We start from the raw sequence: 20,356 nt of genomic DNA, 5'->3' as shown, positions 1-20,356 counted from the left end.
TTTCATTCTGCCTCCGAGCAGGGCTGACCTGCCAAGAGGAGCTGATCCATAAATCTTTCCTTCCTTTTTCTTTCTTTCCAAAACAGAATTAGCTGAGTTTGCCTGGGAGGAAAACTGTTCTGCCATTGCCGGCAGTCAAACAGTGCAATTAATTAGTGCTTTCCCTTTTCTCTTCCCTCTAGTCTGTGTCTGCTGGGGTTGAAAGTAAGCCAGGGAGGAGGGGGAGGGGAGAAAGAAGGGAAAAAATATTTGTTTGAAGTATTTATTTTTAATTAAAACTTTTGCAATGCGATCTGATGTAGTGGTGGTGTACCTATTGCGTCATACCTAGTGGTCGTAAGAAGTTTAATCGAAACGTCCCCCTTTGATGAGTAGAGATGACTTCAGGTTGGTCTGAAGAAAAGCAAGTGTTCCCAGTTCCTGCTCATGGAGCTGGAGCTGGAGCCGGTGTGGGGAGGCCTGAGTCTTTGCTGCTTTGCCCCTTGTGTTCACACCTGGGGTAAGAGGGAGTAAAAGGCTGACATGCTGCAGATTTATGCCTGGGATATTGGCTTGTTTTGGCCAGTAAAAATTGATATTCCTGACTGAAACCTTCTGGAGAAAATGGGATGAATTCTCTGTCCATTTTCTTGGTGTTACCTCTGAGAAGCAAAACAAGTCAAAAAAAAAAGTATCTTTGGATATGTTAGATTGTGATGCATTTCTAGGACAGATACTTTACATGTAATTAGGAAATGGGAGTCCAGGATTCTTCTAGACCTGCGTGGCCCAAGTAAGCCAATTCATTTCAAGGTGGTGTGGTTAGTGCATTGTGCAAGGGGCAGGTTATTATTCACTGTACAGTGGCTGCCAACATGGCCCGATTTAAATAGCAAAGCAAAATGTTTTCAGATCCTTAGAAAACACTCTGCAGATCCAGTGTCCTTTTTATTTTTAGTTCTTGGTTAGTTTTAGCAACCGAGTGGCCAGATGTTAGCTGTATGGAGATGGACAGAAATAAGAGCTTTCTTGCTGCTGGAAATTGAGACTATTCAAATGCTTAAAAAATAACTTCAGGAAAACTTCTGTTGCTGAAGCACTGCTCCCTCAGTTGTGCACGGTATGAAGTATGGATTATACAAATACCTCCCAAGTATTTGAGAAGTATTCAGCAGCAAAGCGAGCCCAAGACTACCCTGGACTTTGGGGTGATTAAGACTATTCTAATAGATAAAACTGGACTTTTCTGTATAAAACCACATGGTAAGAGACCACTGTCCCTATGAAGAGCATTGAGACCTCCTGAGTCCTGGTGGCTTCACCATTGCGCTGTGCTGCCTCTCGATTGTTTTAGATGGCAACAATAAAACACTTGAGGTGTGTTGCAAGGGTGGCAAACTAATTCCTCATTTTCTGGCTTATGGGGGCTGCTTTTTGGTTTTCAAGGGCAAAAGACCAGTGGGTATGGGTTGGAGAAGGTGCTCGGACAACAATGCAGGAAAGTATGCTTTCAGCTGAAACTGTTCTGAAAGGCAGGCACGGAAAGGAAGAGCGCTTCGTTTCCATTCCTTCCCATTTTGGGAGACAGAGCATGTCACAACAGTGCTGAGCAGACAAGATCTGCTTGCCAGCATTTAATTTGTTGAAGATTAAGAAATTATTCCATTCTTACAATACCATGTCAGTCTAGAAATACCTTTGAACTCCAGGGGATGTGAAATTTAGATCTAGCCTGAGATTTCATAGTGTTTGGAAGCCAAGGCTTTATCAGGGTAGGAACTGTACGGATGGTTTAAGGGGAGTCATGTTAATAGTGTACCTAGAGACAATGGACTGGCTCAACTTCAGCTACCTTTGAACTTTGGGATAACTAGATCCAGAACAGGACACTGAACTTAGGCTTTTTTCTTTGTGATCTAGAAGGTAACTAGTGCAATGGCAGAGGCTTAGCTATTTCTGGTTTACTCTATCTGCAAGGAGAGTTGGCTGCTAAAGCATAGCTCCCTTTCTGGCCAGCAGCTTTCCCCCCTGACAATATCTGCAGCCTTGAACCCCACGTCTTTCTCTAAATACTGTCCTTATGCTATGCCCGAACCGTCCTGTGTCCTCATCAGGCTGAGGGCAGAAAGCTGAGAAGTCTTGTATACGGCTGGGCTGAACATCAGCAGATGCTTTCATTATTTACGATGGTTTCTAAAAGCACTGTCGCAACTGTTGGTGTCAAACCATAAGCAAAGGCTTCTCTTACGAGCACAAATGATAAACAAATATAAGACACTTGGTGTCAACAGCCTCACAAATCTGTTCACCACCTGGAGCTTGAAGCAGCTCAGCAGTTGCGAACCACTACTTGCACAGAAGTAGAACAGTGGTTTCAGAAGTGCCGTAAGTAAAGAAGTGTCCTGACGTGGGCACCAAAAATAAGCATGTGCTGAGCTTTTCTAAGCATTTGGCCAGGTCACAGCTGCTGGCTGCTGAACATTTTGGAAAATGTATCCCCTCGTTCAGGTGCTTAGCACTGGAAAACGTGGACCTGAACAACTCCAATGTCATCTGCTTCTCTAATAACCAACCACTATTTATCCTACAAAAATAGCGAAGTTTTCTCTGCTGATCCTGGAAGGAGGAAAGCAGTTCTTTTATTCCTGACCTTACCTGATTATTAGAAAAATAGCCTGAAGAGACTTTCCTCTGCTCGATGGAGGCAGATCTTAAGCTCTGGGACCATTGTAGCTAGCCTCCCCCCACCCCAAGTAGTCCCACATGCTGCTACCATGCCATATAGGAAAGCAAATATCCCTGATTGCTCTGATATCAAATACCTTTTGCTGACCTCCCTTGAAGAGAGTTCCTTGTAAAAATGCTTTTGTCCAGAGGTTTCAGTCACTTGGAGCCTTGCAGGGGTTTCTGAGCTCTGGTGATTTATTACTCCTTAGTAATCTTGTGGTTTATGGAGAGCCCTGCTGGAAATATACAGGGGTACAAGGGTAAAAGTATCAATTAACCAGTGATCTGGTGCCAAAAGGCACCCATGTGCAAGGACAGGAATGGGGTTTCAGGCTATGAGATAAGGCTTGGAGAATGAACCTGCAGGGGAGCAGGAGCTGTGTGCTGGGAAGGTTTGAACCAGGACCCCCTAACAGCAGGATAACACTATATAATAAGACTCGATCCACTCTTTTATGGCCTGTAAGCTAGGGCATCAGTTTTCAGTCTCCTTATTCAGAGCAGGTTGGGACTGGGACCCTTGACGTCTCTTATAGCCTCTGTGAACAAGAGAGGTAATGCAGAAGAGCAGTAGTGCAGAAGGGCCAAGTTCCAGGACTGCTGCTAGATGCAGACCATCAACACACCGCCTCGCTCACCCAGGAACATCTCTTATGGTGGAGGTGGCTTCAGGGTTCCTGCACAGGACTCTTGCAATGGAGGTACCCTTCAAGAAAGCAAGAGGGGCTGATTCTTTTTGGCAGCTCTGGCTGAAACAGAGGAAGTCATCTCTTCCATTGGTGGGTCAGCACTGCTTTTGCTATCCCGCGATGGCAGAAACTAACCGTAGTGCGTACTGGCGAGGAGGATATAGGCTACGGGAGCAGGATCTGTTTTACCTTCTGTGTAGCTGGCTGGTGTCAGTGGGTGCATAAATATCAGTGAGGGCAGAATTAGTAGTGTAAAGCAAAGGACAGCGTGCTCTATCCTAATTTATGATCTTTGAACAGCCACTGAGGTTGTAACTCAAGGCAGAATTTCTGCCAGGCTACTTGGTGATGCTGTAGATCAGCATGGTCTTCAACTGAAAAAAATCCACAGAAAGAAAAGGTTGATAATACTCTATACAAGCTAAAGGCTGGCTTGGCAATTCTGATGTCATCTCTTAAGTACTTTCTTGGTGGTTTAAGTGGAATAATTAATATTTAATGGAAATATTTTGATTTTTAGTGTTGCAGAGATGTGAAGGAGAAAGCAAGCCTTAAGTCCCAGTCTGCCTAAACCACAGTCTGTGGTCACAGTCTTGCTTAAATCCCAGTCTGTTGGGTTTTGCAGTGTTTTGGCAATAGTTTTCCAAGCTTGCTTTGTAAGTGCTGGATTTTGCACAACTTGCAGTGGTTGTGGAGAGAAGCAATGATCAACAAGCCGTGCGATTCTTTGATCTACCCTGGGCAGTGTAGCTTACCTGGGATCTGATTTATGCGATCACAACCCTTTACTCGGGGGAGGAGGATAAGGGATATAGGTCATCAGCAGGCCAGGCTGGCGACTCCTTTCTTCCACTGTGATGTGTTACTCACCGAAATAGACTCATTAAGGTCTACAGATCATTATTTTCATTAGTGGTGATTCATATTAAGAGTTTCACAATCAGGCCTGCTGGTGTAATATGTTCCTTTTCACAGTACCATTTATCTAAAGATCTCAGAATACTTTATGTACATTGAACTTTAATCCATGTTTTACCACCAGTGAAGTAGGTAAGAAGGATTGTTTCCATTTTGCAGATGAGGTAAACTGAGGTACGGAGCAAGAAAGTGACTTGCCCAAGACCGTGCAGGTTGGTTGCAAAGTTGTGTAGAGCGCTATCTTGTAACAAGTGTACGCTTCCCATACGTGGCCCTATTTCCCTGCCCAAATTTTAAAGGAACATGTGATTTCCCTGGGGCTAAGGCCGAGCAGAAATCTGTCTATAGTTGTAAATTCAGAAGGTCTGATGTGAATCAGAACTTCCTCTAGTGTTTGGGAACATTTAGATTTGTCATCCCAGAATGGCCCTGACCTGAAAGGATTGGAACAGAACTGTGGTGGTTTTTTTAGGGCTGGTATCAACTGGTTGGTATAAGATGTAGAGTTCACTCTGTGAAAAACTCTGCTTCTGATCTATTCATCCTCATCTGCCTGTATGGTCAACGGGGTCAGTATAGATAGCGGAGGATGAAAGTGTGATTCATCTGACTCAGTTACCTACCAGAGGATGAGATGAATTGTGACTTGAACTCCATTGTCTGTTGCCTATAAAGGGAGATTAGGTAACTCTCTCAAGGGAACCCTGTCTTAGTGTCCGTAGAGAAGCAGAGTTGCATGAATGGGGACAGATTTCATCGTTTGCTCAGAGTTTAATCTCTTGTGGTAATTAGACAGGTGACTTCAATGGTGTGTGTTATAATAGCTCCTGAAAAAAAAAAAGTAGTTAATGGAAACACAGGCCTTCCATTCCCTGTGCTAGGGAAATGCACATCAAGACTCCCAGCTCAAGGAAGGCTAAACACATGCAATCTGGGAGAAGGAACAGGTCCAGAGACGGGAATTGACTTCCGTGTGGTCATATAACGGGTGAATGGCAGAGCCAGGGAAGGTATTTCTCTCTCCCTACTCTCTCCAGTGCTCCCATTACTTAACCATATTGCTACTAAACTGGCCTTTATCCACCTCTGCTTCCTTCCCTGCCAGGGTCACCTTCTCTGAGGGCATATCCTCTCATCTCCGTCATCACCAGGCAGCCCTCCGTGGTCCCTCACCTTGTCCCAGCTGCCACCAGCTCCCGCGTGCTGTCAGCCCAGCCCTCTTCAGGGACTGCAAGCTCAGAGACACCTGCCAGCGAGACCCATGCCAGCAGCGAGTCGGAGGCAGAGCAGCCCGCTCCTCGGTTAAAAAAGCCACGCCGGAGTAGGACCATCTTCACAGAGCTCCAGCTGATGGGCTTGGAGAAGAAATTCCAGAAGCAGAAGTATCTCTCTACCCCTGACAGGTAAGTCAGTCTCTTACCCTAGGAAAAGGAATGAGCAAAAGGGCTGCTCTAGCTCTGCTCAGCTGTTCCTGTATTGAACGCTCCCTGGCTGTAGTGTGCTGCCTTCTAGCTCCACAGAGATGCCTCTGCCATTGACCAAGGACATGGGCAGATGACCAGATTCAATTTCAAGGCTAACTTTTCCTGGGATCAAAGGTGATACGAATAGATTATATCAACGGAAATGCCACATGGTGATATATGGGCTTGCTAGCAGGCATCCAGGCTCAGAAATAGGCAAGGTACAGAGCAGAAGGCGCTCTCCCTTTCCCATTCCTGCTGCACACTTGAAGAAAGGTGGAGCCTGTCTCCTCCTGGGGTCTGGTGGTGGATGGTTGTGTGTCCATGGCAGCTGAGAGGTTGGCTGTAGCTTCAGCTGGCTGCTGTAGTAGCTTTCATCTAGCAAACTTGGGTATCAATTCAATGAGAAGGTGTTGGCCTGTCCATCAGCTTGGAAAACAGAGCCAGGGTTGCATAGAGTTGAAGGGTACCTTGCCCTTGTGAAGGCACAGGCAAGTACCTTGTCTTTGTGAAGGAAAATGCAAGTTCTTAGGGACCACTTGGTACCAAAAGGACAAACCAAAATAAGGAAAGGTTTTATCTGTTTTAAAGGCTTTGAATGCTACTCCACAAATATAAAGACCTGTCCAATTCCTATTAAGTTTGTAAACCTAGAGAGGGTTTGAAAGCTACACCAGACCTTGAACTCCACAGATGGCAGTGTCCCAATATTTAAATAGGTTTTGAAGATCAGCATTCTCCACTCACTGCCTGCCACCAAAGCCAAGGATCGCAGCTGGACCAAATTTCATGGGCATGGCCAGGCTGTCTCATACAGTTTCAGAGTTCCTAATGCCCCTGTACTGACTCCTCACAGCTTCACATAACCAGATGGTTGACACCGTTGATGAAGCACTCGAGGTTGTTAATTAATTTTATGGTATGACTGTTCCTTGGCTTTGTACATGTTTGAGGCTGTTGATGAGCAATTCCTGTCCGTGTGCCACTTCCCCTCTGTTTGTTTCCTCAGGTTTCTAGGCAATGCTGGTTATGCTAATGTGTGTGGCAAGACATGGTAACTGATTGCAGGAAATCAAAGTGTGATAAGACATGTGCGCTAAGGCAAGAGTTAGTCAAGCAGTGTTTCTCTCTGTCAGCTCATGGCTGGAAACGTGATGGCGAAGCAGTGGGTTGCGATCTGCATTCACTCCTGCAGCTTTTGGCTTGGATACAAGATTGTACTGCTTGGAGGGCAACTGAAGCACCTGGTTTATTAGTAGTAAGGGAGTGCAGTACAACAGGGTAATGCCTCTGCTAGATTCTGCTTCTCAAATAGCAGTGCTAGTATCTTTAAGTCAATGGGATACCTCGCAGACATTATGTAGTGGCATAGGCAGCAGGCAAACCAAGGCTGCAGGTCTAGAGTGAATCCAAAGTGGGGGAAAAGCATGAATTCATGAGCGTGCGGTTGAGCGCAGAGAGCTGGTGTGAGGTACGTAGGTGTTTGTAAACGTAAGGGTGAGTCTGACTGCCCTAGGAGCCCAGCTGAAACAAAAGTTTTATTATGAAAAACTTGGCCTTGACAAATGTGTTTCCCCATCCAAAGGCGGGGAAATATTTTCCAAAAAGTTCACACAATCCAGAACACCTTGGAATGTGACTCTGAGCTTGAGCTGTCCCACCTGCAGGACTTGCGTGACTCTGTGGGGCGCTTGCCCAGCGGTGTTGAGGATTTCCAACTCTGTCCGTTGTGCAATTCCATTACAACACTGCCAGATGCATGGTCCTACCACCTGTGGGGAAGGATAAAGAGTTACTCTGAGCTGCATTTGCTTCATATCCTGGGTTTTAATATAGAAATAATGAATGGTTTCAGATGAACTTGCACAGGTTGGAGGTTTGTGGAGGATGAATCAGGATTATGGGCTGTCTGCCACATATACCCTTAAGCTAAACACGCAAATAATAAATTCATTTATAAGCCTAAATTGCCTATAATAGCAGAATGCATAAGAAATTAATAGATTTAGATGTACTACTACTCCGTGAGAAATGAGAAAGTATTATTATCCCCATTATATAGGTAGTGAAGAAGAAATATGATACAAAGAGCAGCACTTTCAAAGGCAGACTGATGCTGGGTGTCCTAGTTCTTACGTGTTTGCTTCAGACACCGTAGACCTGTTTTTCAGGGATGCAGTGTACCAGTAGCTCCCTGCTTCATATACTAATGCTGAGTGTCAGCAGTTGGAGTACAGCGGGCTTGTGTTTCAAAGAGGGCAGGCAAACTTCTGAAACTTCTAGGCTTATTTGTTTGTCCAGTGGTCACAGAGGAGAAAAGAGAGCACCTGCAAACACCTAAATATTTTTGCTTCTTCCATAAAAGCATCTATCTTTACGTCCTAAATTCACAGTGGTTTGCCACTTTTGTCTGACCTTTTCTCGAAACAACAGATGAGAGAGACAAGTAGCCAACTTTTCTGGCGGTCCCCCTGTTGTACGCTCTGGCAGCATTGGACTGCCTGCACCTGGCATCTGAGCTGCTCTTCTCCTCCGTGAACTCATTTCAATGTCTGTCTTGTCTCCCAGGCTTGACTTAGCCCAGTCGTTGGGGCTGACTCAGCTCCAGGTGAAGACATGGTACCAGAACCGTAGGATGAAGTGGAAGAAAATGGTAAGTGGTTCATTATCATTTTTCCATGGTTCTTAAAAACTGATTTCAAAAGAGCAGATTTGGAAGCTGAGCATAGTGTCAGTGACCTGTGTCTGTTTATACCAAATTTGGTTTTAGTCTTGATCACTGTTCTTAGAAACATACTCTTTTTTTAAAAAGTTTATACTGCAACGTGGTGGGCTAGAGGGACCGTAGGCAGTAGGAAGTATACAAGGCGAAGGGATGAAAGAAATTAGAACAGAAGAGAGGGAAGAACCAAAATATCTCCCTCTGCATTTTTGGCATTCCTGTGATCTTAATGCTTGTGGGATTGGTTATGTGCATAGACAAAAAAGATTGTATTGTTCCATGGAAACCAGTGCAGTTTTGAGAGCTAATATCATTCATTCTTTCTTTTCATATCTTCCTTTCACTTCTTTCACTTATTCTCAGCTTCATGGCCCTTTTCAAGTTGAACTGCTTTTAGAAAAGACAACTGTCTGCTAAATCCTGGTGGGAACCATGATGCTGTGACATTCTCCAGTGGAGATGTTTATGTGTTCTGATCAGGGAGAGGAGATGCAGTTCTAGACTGTGTCTTTGAATGTATGTGACAGCTGCAGAAGTTACTACCACTTAAAACACATTTGGGATTAGCTTGGGTACAGATCTTTGGTTGGAAGCATCTTGTTGCTGCAGTGATGGTGTGAAGGGAGAGGGGATTAGACGTAGGAGCAGACCTGTTTTGCTGACTCCTGCCTTTTACACAGATGAGAGGAGTTTCGTGTATTTTAACGCCGACGTTACAAAAAAAATAATAATAATAAAGGCTATTTCGGAAGCCAAAGAGGCTGGAGGAAAGGCAGTCAGAGGAAATCCTTACGTGGGCTTTGACTAAAGCAAACACTCGGGAAAGAAACTGAATTCTGCATAAAATCTCTGTCTGAAGCGCTGAGGACTGTGTGCCTAGGTTGCTTTTGGGCCTCCCATAGGAACTGACAGAGACCTCCAGAGTTCTGGGTGTCCTTGCTGGTAACGTTTGCATTTCGTTTTTTTAATATGAGGTAATGGGTGAGCTCACACCATGAACACGGGGCATTTCTATGGGGCTGAAATGGTGACCAAGTCATGGATTAACATTGAGGTCGAAGCCGAATTTCATCCTTCTGCAAAGGATGTCTCATAGCAGCAGAGTTCAGATTGATCCTGACTGTTCATCTCTTTGCTTCAGGTGCTGAAGGGTGGACAGGAGGCTCCAACGAAGCCCAAAGGCCGTCCAAAGAAAAACTCCATTCCCACCTCGGAGGAAATTGAAGCAGAAGAGAAAATGAACAGCCAGGCGCAGAGTCAGGAGCTGGAGGGATCTCAAGCTCCCGAGGAGCCTAAATTGACAGAGGAGAAGCCAGAAGTCTCTTTGGAGACAGAGAAGTCTCCAGAACATATACCAGAGCCCTCCTCAGAGGAGACTACGCCATTAAGTTAAAAGGGAAAGCAAGGAGGGAAAGGGGAAAAAGGAACAGCAAAAAAAGATAAAAGATAAAAACCAAAACCAAATATATATATGTATATATATATATTTAAATATGTATGTAATTTTGTGTGTGTACATATATATATAAATATATATATATATGTAGACCTTGTGTATAAGTCTAAAGATTGGTCACTTTGTGCCTTTGGGAATCAGCCATCATGGGCCACGGTGGAACAAAGACATCCCGTGTGAGTGGTGACAACCCGTCCCTCCGGCGGTGTGCATGAGCCTTCCCGCAGATAGTGACGGAGGCCTGAGCGTGTTTCCAGAGAAAACCATGACTAGAAACCTGAGACAGCTCCTGGCAAGTAAAGGAGAAGGCCGGGGCTCCTTTCATGCTGCAGGAGGCAAATGTGTAGTGATAGGACTATGTTGGAGGGTTCAGTGTGTTCGCTTGACTTTATCCTTGCCTTTTAAAGTAGTGCAAATGGATGGAGTACTTGCTCTGGTCTCAGATTAGGGACAGCTAGGAAATGAGGAGCTCCGATAGCACTATTTCATCGTGTAACCAGCACTTATTTCTGTTAGGGATGGGCCCAACTTAAACAGTTTTGGGAAGGAGTTCAGACCCATAGGTTTGCTTTGGCCCAGAGTAAAGATCAAAGCTTCCGAAGCGAGATTCCTACCCAGGTCAGCATTCAGATTTCATCTCTCTTGGTTGTTCGGGTGCCGTGTCTGTGAATTTGCAGTGATCCAGGATAAAACTTCGAATGAGATGAGGGTTTGGGTTTGAGTCTTCTCCAAAAGCTTTGGGATGCTTGGATCTGGGATTTTTGCTTTGGGCCCACTTCTAATTTTTGTAGGGTTTTTTAAAGAACATTTAAATGTTTTCAGGGTTTTGGGAGAATGATGGATTTAAGAAGTTGCTGCAGAAAGTTCGCGTTTGTTTAACATGTGTGCCAAGAATAGATGTGCATCATGTTTCATAAAGTCTTGTTAAGGGTGCATTTTGCCCAAAGGCTGCAAGAGATGTATTAAGATAACCTTTATTTTTTAATTAAAAATTAAATATATAAATAAAGCAGTTGTTGTTGTTTCTCTTCCAGAATGCTAGACAGAGACTTTTCTGGGCTAGGTTTTTCTATTCTAACAAACCCTGGAGAAAGCGGGAGTCATCAGACTTTCCGTAATACTACTGTGCGGCAAGCGCTGTGCGAACTTCCTTGTAGCACCTTGCTAAGGTAGGTGAGGGGTGTCGTTAATGCCACCTTGTCACTGGGTGCTGATGAATGTGTCAGAACGAGAGCACTGGTGTTGTAGGTGTTTTCTGTCACCTCCCCTCCTGCACTTACATCTGGAGGGCTAATGAATGGGTCTTTGTGTCCTTGTGAGGATGATTTCTTAATATCCCTTTTTTGGGGTGGTGGTAACAATTCACACACATAGATCTCAAGTGACTTATCCAAGGAGTGTTGAGTGGGGAGAAAGCATTTCTTTTTTTTTTCCCAGTTTCTTGCTCAGTGGTGTTTGGAAGACTTTAATTCCACCTCCACATTAGCTCTGCAATGGCACGTGCATCTGCATCAGGTAATACTTACATGGCGGAACTCCAGCTGACTTCAACGAAGCCAGGGTGGGACATTGCTCCACTCGCTGTGTATTTAATACACAGTAATCAACTTTGAAAAGGCATCTACAGGTTTAAGGGCATCTACAGGTTTGCACCTAAACCAAATTCCCCAGAGTTGGGCAATGCTCGTTTGCAAGAAACTTTGAAAATCCCAGGCATTTGATGCCATTCAGCTCTTTTTTTTTTTTTTTTTTTTTTAATGGCACGAAGAGATGGAAATGGGATAAAAGATTTCCCTCTCACCTGTTGTGTTGAAAACGCAGGCTGTGAGCTACAAAGTCTTTCCTCTGCCATTAAAATGCGTCAAAATTTGTTTGTCTTTGAACCATTGTTCTCTCCCCTGAGCCCTGACAGACTCATGACAGGCACAGTGAGAGGCAAGGGTGGCGGGGCAGGATTTTGGCACTTGCCTGGAGTTATGATACAGTATGTTGTTGCACATTCTTTTTCTGTGGATGTCTTTTTTTTTTTTTCTTTCTTTCCAGAACTGTGCTTTAGTTCAACTGTATCTATTGGACTTGAAATGGCATTTAATTTAAAAAAGGCCTATGGCCTGTTTATACAGGAATTAGATTAGATGGTCTATGAAATCTATAATCATCCTGTATTGTTCTTGGATGGTAGCATCGGCACTGTTATCTCAAAATAAAATGTTTCTATAAGTCTTAAATGCGGTAGTACTCGGTGAGGGTGAAGAGAGCAATTTACTGGAAATAATTTGTCTAATGAGTTTCACCATCAGATTGCAAAAAAGTCTGCAAGAGTCTCTACGAAGTTTATTCGAAAGCCTGAATAGTTCATTAAATCAAATTTTGTGTGCAGATCATTCCGGCAACATAAAAAGCTGACCGTCAGGGAAGGCATCAAAGATATTTTAACTTCTCTGAGTTCAAATTGGAAATATCTTCTAGTGAATTTTTTAAAAAAAATTCAGAGATGTTTTTTAAACATAGCATTTGGCAATTTCAGTCTATAGCCTTTCTTTCAACCGAAATGCGTTCCATAAAATGGATAATGCATGTGGGTTTTGGGGTTTGGTGGGTTTTTGTTTGCATTTGGCACCCAGTGGATTTGTCTAATTTGAGGAATTTTGATAGATTTACATGGTGGGGAGAAATGAAAAGTAGAAACAGGAAAAAACCATTACTTTCTTGCCCCGAAATAGGAAGTGGTGTATGGTGTTTCTGTGCTACCCAATGAAATGGGGAAATAACGAAAATACAACATTTCAAAAAATTTTAAAGATGCGTTTTTAGATCGTGAGCAAAGCAATGTTGCTCAGTTTCCAGCAAAGATTAAAGTAAGTTTTACAGAAAGACATTTCCCACTTCCCAGATGAAAATAATTGTTCCTGACTCAACCCCCAGTTTACAGCGGGAACAGTTCCAGTGATTTTGGATTTTTTTTTTTTCTTAATCCCATTCTAATCACTTATGAGTCAATCTGGGTAAAAATGCAATACTCTAGCTGTCTGGGCTAGTTTTTAATGAGTCCATAAGACACTGAAGACGTTTTTGTTCCTCTTTCGGATGAGTAGCAATCTTAGCATCTTATTTTTCAATGTGATTATTTAAGAGCAAAATTAGCTCTTGAAATGCTGTCTGATACTTGCTCACACTTAATTACTTTCACTGACTTTCCTGATAATCTCTTGAATGTTCATGGAAAGCACGTTCAGAATGCGTGTGTTTGGATGGAAAGAAAACAGCAGGGGAGAAATGGTAAAACCATTGAATTATTTCTTGGCCAAATCTTTTTGTACTTGTTGTCTGTTCTGTGTTACATCTGCAGCTGGAGAAAAACAACTACAAATTCTAGTAGAACTGAACATACTGATCCCAGCCGTTGTTGGTAGGCAAGTGCTCCTTTTCCTCTTGTTCTAAGATTTTCCTCCACTGAGCTTATTTTTGCTCTTGTCACTGAGATGCAAAGAATTGAGCAACTCTTCCCCTTTGCTTTGGGCTGAGCTGAGCTGGGCTTCAAGGCTGGGCTGGAGAAAGCCTGCCTGTTTGAGATTAGCCTTTAAAGGGGGCTGTGGTGCTGCCCAGCTCTGGTGGCTGTGAGTTGTGTTTGCTTCATGCTCCTGAGACCCAGAAAGAACATTACAAGTCTCACTTTAGGCACCCTTGTTCAGAAGCGTAGCTGAAGTGGGCTGCTCTCTGCAGTCCCTATTGAGGAAGTCTGCGCAAAAAGGCTTCGTCTTTATCAACAGAGAGACAGCGAAGGGCTGTCCAAGTGCCTTTTGCGCTGGTCCTGAAGATAGTCTTATTTTTCAAGAGGCTATTGATTGTTCTGTCTCCCAGGCACCGAGATCTCCTGTCCCAGGACTGCTTGTCACTTACCGGAGGAGTCTGATGGGAGACGAGTGCCCTTGGGGTTGAACCTTGCTGATGTTCAGGGGTGTTCAGCTTCCAGTTCTAACAGCAAGGAACAAGCCCCGATGTCGAAATCCGAACTCCCCTACAGGGATGGAAAGTGCTCATATCCGGAGTTCTGGCTGGGACCCACCTTTTATTGTACCCACTGTTTAGATAATTTTGCAAAGCACTGAGCTCATCCTGCAAGATGGTAAGTTCCCCCAGGTCCCAGCAAGGATGAATGGGCTTTCGTCCTGTTTTGCAAGAAAAATAAAAGTATGCATTCGTTTAACTTCAGGCCAGTACAAAGAAATTTGGTGTTTGGGTGGGTTTTCAGTTCCCCCTTCGCTCCATCATCTTTCTTCAGAAGCAAAATGGAAAAGGGCAGGGAGAAAGGAATGAGTGAAAAAAGAGGGAAGACAGATGAGGTGAAAGAAAAAGCCAAAGCTGAAAAGCTCAACTGTATCAACCTACATGAAAAATGAAAACTAGGGAGACAAATAGTCTTGATGAAAAGTCAACTTTTTGGGGGTAAATTTTGACAGATAAAGTTCTGGTTCTGTAAATACAGAGATTTTTCTGGGGCTTAACTATACATGCAAGGATGGTGAATGACAGGTTTTTCTTAAGTTTCCTCTTACGTTGTATAACTTAAAACATAAGGAACAGTTGGATTAGACTTGGGCTACAATACAGGATTTGGACCCAAATATGTGTCTTGGCAAAGGCACGGGTTTGGTGAAGCCTAGATCCCATGGCATCTGAGATGTTGGGCATGAACATGCTGTAAGAAACTCGCTCCTCTTTCTTCCCAAGGTCTGGTACTGCCAGGTAGGATTTATCAGGTTTTACTGTAAACTGAAGAATAGGTGGTTTGAGGGGATAAATCTTTGTGGCACAGTAGCTTTCCTGTTTTTTACAAGTGTGGCACATTGCAAACATAGTTGCAATTCCTATCTCTTAAGTTAGTGATGTTTGGTGAAAATGACAATGAAAAACCCCACAAAAACCACCCCCCAACTTGTTGCTCTAGGAATCCATAACTAGATACTAGGTTTAAACTTTGAAGTCCTGGAGTTAAGGTTCATGAGGATGATTTTCAGTGCAGGGATTTGAACCCTAAAATCTAAATATATTTTTCCCTAGCAGAAATAGATTGATTATTCTCTTTTTTCTCATAACCAGATACCCTGTCATTTCTAGGCTTTCCTCCCAATTCTAGTCCCTTCCCATGTTGTTAAGCTCCTTGAACATACTGTCCCAACGCAATGGAATAATTACGCCTTAGCATAGCAGTAACTGCTAGGAAGGAAGCCTCTTATCACTGCTGGGATCCGTGGGTGCCAAAAGGGAGAGGTGTACTGCTAAGCGGTTGCCAATGGAGAGAGTTAACCCCTCCAGGCTGTTCTGACGAGTCAGTTAACTGCTGGAAACACTGAAGCTCTTGTTTTGTCAAACAATTGAGAGTAATAGAGTTACTCACTAAGAGAGGTTCCTGAAATCATCCTGGTGCTGGACAGCCTACCTTCCTGCATGCAACTGGGAGGAGGTTTTCTTCTCCCCCAGAGATTATTGAGAAATGTATCAAAAAGAAATTTCATAAGCCAAAATTTCCTGGGGAAGAAGGCTGTTGAGCGTGCCAGAGCACTAACAAAAGCAGAGGAAGCAATGGTTACCCCTTGGGCAAATGCTTCTAATATTTGCATAAAACCTAAGGCACCAAACCCTTGTAGATAAAACAATAGTAAAATATCTCAGGCCTTTTACGCTTCCCATAGGAGGGCCACTAATGTCTTTCCCAAGCAGTAGCTAGCATCATCGTCAGGTGGCAAAGCTTACGAGTTCCCGGCCACTTAAGACTTCACCGTTCTCACCACACCCAAAGCTCAGCTCTTATTTAAGCTAAAGCAAACCCTTCCTGCGTTATATCAGAGCTGTGATACCCAATTCTGATGCTGTGCAGATTCCTACAGACCGCCAATGAACTAGGGAGGGTTTGGCTAGGGCAGACCTATGTGCCAGAGATCCTGCACCCTGCAAGGTGTCAGGGGGGCTACTGCAGCGAGTGAATTAAGTTAAAGCGGGTCTGAGAGCTGCTTGAAGTCAGTCAGGTCCTAGTATTTACGCAAGAAGCAAACCACTGGGAGAAAAAATTTCCCACAGCATCCTTTGCTGTCACAGTTGCGTGGCTGTTCCAGCAGTGCCACCTCATAGTTATGACATTATAGTAGTGCTTTTTGCAAAAGTAGTGGGGAAAAAAAGGTGTAAACTTTCATTAAAACAGCAGAGCTTCTTCCTTGAGACTGCTGGATACAAACCCTGCAGATTTTTGTCGCTCTCGAGCACTTTTTAGCAAGCTAACATTCAGGGGGGAGGATTATTTTTAAAGCCAGATCACACAGCTGCTCTCCGTGGAGCTTTCCTGGTGCCCCTGGAGAATACAGACTCTCCTAGATGTCTAGGAGCTAAATGAGAAACAAACAAGCTGAAAGTGGTGGATTAAAGTGGTAAATACACAAACAGGTCACAGGCTGGGGGTTTCTTGCTGGCAGCTCTTCTGCTGGGAGATTGTGGCACCGCTCAGTGGGAAGAGAGAAACTTTTCCTCCATCATCCATCCCTGTCCCTAGCATATACGTGCACGTACAAGTCTTGATGCTCTGGGCATCTGAGGTCCTGCCAGGAGATGGGAATTTCCCTCTTCTTACTGGAAGCTCGGATTACCCGTAATTCCGGCTCCTCTTCCAAACCTTCCTGCATCTGCCCCTTCCCAGTCAGTTTTGCTCCCGCAGGAGCTCCCCGGGGGCTTCAGCAGCTGAGGGATTGCACCTTCTGGGATTCCCGGAGCTAGGAGCTGTGATCCACCCATGCTGCCAGGTCTTGAGCAGCAGACGCCTGGGTCTGCTCCCAAACCGCAAGCCGCCACATCAGAACTGCTTTCTGCGTCCAGAACAATTGCTCCCTTTATTCTGCGGCTGTGCCCATCCCTGGATGGATGTGGGATGATCGGAAGTGCACGGCTTCTGTCTGAGAGGACTGATCCCTTGCAAACAAGGGATGTACAGCACCAGCTCCCTGCAAACCTCAAAGACAGCGAATAGCTGGAGTTCAGGCCGCCTAAGAAGGGAGAGCTGGCTTTCTGTGCTGGGATTTGCACATAGGAACTTTTTCATGATGAAAATTAAGTGCAGCTAATCCATAACGTCATCTGCTTCTCCACATGGAGATATTGCTATTATTTGGGTGGGGAGCATGACTCAGAGAAATTATTTCCTCTCTTGTCCATGCTTCTCATCACTGGAAATACAATGGTATTTTTCCCCCTGTGTTTCATTTTGTGTTATTTAGGATAATGATGCTGAGGAAGTGTCTGATAATGGGATTAGAAACCCAGACTGGGAGTTACCTGCCTTATTCTCTGTGTGCCTGAGCGAATATTTACCCCTGAGGTAATAATTAGATCCATTTGTGCAGTGAAAAGTCACCCATCATGAGCAGTAAGATGAAGATGTCAAAGAGCAGGGGATGGCTTGATGTTTGTTCTGAGCTCTTGCCAGGGGAGATGGGATAACTCATTCGTGAAGAGTCAGCCAGACATTTCCCCGCTAAATCTGAGGTTCGTTATTCCCCTTCCCGAGGACCTGCCTCTCTCCTCGTGCCGTGTTGCCACCCAGGGATGAGCGAGAGCCCATGAACTTGATCCTCCCCTTCGTAAAAGCTGTTTGAAAGCTGCAGAGCGGTCTCTGTGAACCCCTTCCTGAGGAATGCTCCGTTCCCTGGCTCCCAGCCCTGGGCTGGATTAGGCCAAATGCATTGACCTTTTGGACGCAGTACGGAGCCCATCTGTTCGAGCAGTAATTTGCAGAGAGCCCGAGGTAGCAGAGAGTGGGATTTTAGCCTGATTTGCTCAGCGCTGTGTGAAGTTTGTGTGGGACTTGGGCCTGGGAACAAGGGCCAAGATAGTCTTCAAAGTCTGAATTCGAGACACCCGGGAGAGATCCTGATTTTCAAGCAGCAGATAATCCTGCCTCTGAAGACGGAGCTCCTTTCAGGGCGTCACGCACAGTCTCCCGCAGCGGTGGTTCTCCTAAGTCAGGAGTAACTGCAAACCCAGCCACTGGATTGCAAAGGCAGGATGCTATTTTTTTCTTATAGAAAAAAAAAAAGAGCTTTCTACATTTCGACTCTTTTCTAATAGGTCTTTTTAAAGATCTGCTGTCAGCAAAGGAACTGAGCTCTAGTCTTGCCCAATAAATCTGGAGCAGGTAAACAGGGGAGCGTCGCCAAACCAGTGATGTCCCCCAAGTGCTTCTACGAGCCGTGCTGTCCTCTTCGGAGGATCCTATTTTTATCAGTTTCTTTTCCTGCTTGTTCTTCCTAACAGGTTTGTTTGATTAAACTCGGCGTAGTTACAATAACAACAGACCGGGAAATGGATGCTGGTGAAACATAATACAAACATTCCCCTTTTCCCCGTGCAACAAGGTTCTCTGCTGTTAGTGCTGGGGACTGCTTTCCCGAGACGGGATCCTGTATGATGGCAGGAGATTCAAGTTGGGATTAGCAGGGGCTGTTTGGGTTATGAAGACCAGGTTGTTGCGCGTGCGTGTGTGTGTGTGTGTTCGTACTTTCCCTTTCATAAATATTTCAGTCTCCGTTTAAAAACAAATAGATGGGTTTGTACATTTCTACTCCTCTTGGGAAGCTGCTTCAGAAGCTAACTCCAGTGGCAATCCTTCATTAATTTTTCTGTCTACACTTACATATGTCCCATTTCGCTGTATTTTTTTTTTTTTTTTTTTACAAGCATTGTCCACTAGCGCAAATAGTTCTCCCTCTCTGCTGCTTTTCTCCCTGGGTATTTATAGCTAGGGATCGTATCTCCGTGCAGCCTTCATCCTGCTAGGCTTTTGGAGGCTTGTCTCATGAGATAAACTCCTTCCCCCAATCGCTCCGGTATCCTTTTGCTGCTTCTGTTCCAGGCTGGATTTATCTTTCTTGAACATAGGTGATGAAAACTACACACGTTGCAACAGAGGAGGTCTCGCAGCAGTGCTATCTCCAGCACAAACACCTTATCTGGCTCATTTTGGAGTTACAATTGCCTTTTTTTTTTTTTTTTGATATGGGCCACCTGATTTTGGTAGCCAGAAACCTCGGTTAATCCTTCCCTGATTGCCACACTCATGGGTTGCTCCTCCCATGTCTTGTTCCTCTGCTCCAGTCCTCCACCTCCTGGTTTTCCTGCAGGTTGTACAATCCTTTTCGGTAATGGCAATCTGACTCAGCTTTTTGTCATCACCAAACTTTGATGGCTCAACTCTGCTTTTTCTGCCCAGGGTTTTAATTAAAGACTTAGATAAAATTAGTCTCAGTCTGAATCCTGAACAACTCTGCTAATAAACTTCCTTGAGCCCACTTGTCTGCCTCTGAACACGTTTTCCTTTGATCTTTAGCCGCCTCTGTACCCTCTCATACAAAACCCCACTTTTGTCAGTGAAGTCATTAATTCCCTATACAGAATTATACAATCCATACAAATTACTGGTGTACTGCATTCCCTTTGTCTAGGAAATCCATTATCTCACTGAAGAGAGGGATTAAGCATCGCAAACTTCTTCCCACATTATCCCATTTCCCTGTGTCTCCTCTACGTGTAGGGTTGCTGGTTTTTTCCCAAGCTATTAAAGTCAGCCTGTTTGCTTATTTCAAATTCTCTTGTCAGTTCTTAAATATATGTGACATTTCTCCGGTGCCACCTTTGGCTAGATTGATTTATTAAAACATTTGGTCTTGGAGTTTGGGGATGTGATAAGCATCTTGTTTGCAACACAAGAGCTCTAAGCTCTCTAAGATTTGTTTCTTACTGGATTGTCGTAGTTCCAGCTTTTCTGCCCTAATTTCACCCCAAATCTGTTTCCTGCTTTCAGCAATTTGAGTATTTGCATTCATTTTCCCTATATGGAATCAGGGTTACCATTTCATAAATGCAAATTTTGCTTTCCACGAGAGTGGAGATGCCCTTTTGCTAAATCAGGAGGTCCTGGTGGAAGCAAATACCTGCACAGAGACAGGGAGAGATGGATCTGCACTGTCTGCAACAAATCTATCCGACCGATTACAGAGTTCCCAGATGTCAGCCAAGCCTGGTTTCTTCTGAAAATTCAAAGGTCAGCCAAACAGGGGCAGGAAATGGGAGCAATCCTGCACAATACCGTTTCAAACAGTTTTAATGACAATATCCTTTCATACCTGCCAGTGATTTTTTTTTTTTTTTTTAGCTGTTTGGCATTGTTAATCTCTTTTTTCCTCATCCTCTCTGTTTATTTTTGTTGCAGATTTATTAGGTGCACAGTTAAGTGCCATTTAGCTTTGCAGAACTGTCATCACCAGCACTTTATGAATGGGATCATTCACTGGCAAAGTATTTAAACACTAAAAGGGGGGAAAATTTACTGCTACAGGTCAATGAAGAAGCCAAGATCAAC

At 44.2% G+C, this 20,356-nt stretch overlaps 1 protein-coding gene across 1 annotated transcript in view; it reads left to right on the top strand.

Moving 5' to 3' along the window:
* The window catches only part of BARX2 (BARX homeobox 2), a 35,380-nt gene extending 25,489 nt beyond the window's left edge, over positions 1-9,891 (top strand). The window contains exons 2-4 of the mRNA XM_059829786.1: positions 5,419-5,716; positions 8,345-8,429; positions 9,640-9,891. Coding sequence (XP_059685769.1) covers positions 5,419-5,716; positions 8,345-8,429; positions 9,640-9,891 — 635 coding nt within the window. The remainder of the gene's footprint in view (positions 1-5,418; positions 5,717-8,344; positions 8,430-9,639) is intronic.
* The last annotated feature ends 10,465 nt before the right edge of the window (positions 9,892-20,356 follow it).

The sequence above is a fragment of the Gavia stellata genome, chromosome 26, assembly GCF_030936135.1.
Source record: "Gavia stellata isolate bGavSte3 chromosome 26, bGavSte3.hap2, whole genome shotgun sequence".
Taxonomy (NCBI): Eukaryota; Metazoa; Chordata; class Aves; order Gaviiformes; family Gaviidae; genus Gavia; species Gavia stellata.
The sequence above is the reverse complement of the archived record's forward strand: the minus strand, read 5'-3'. Positions and strand labels throughout refer to the sequence as shown.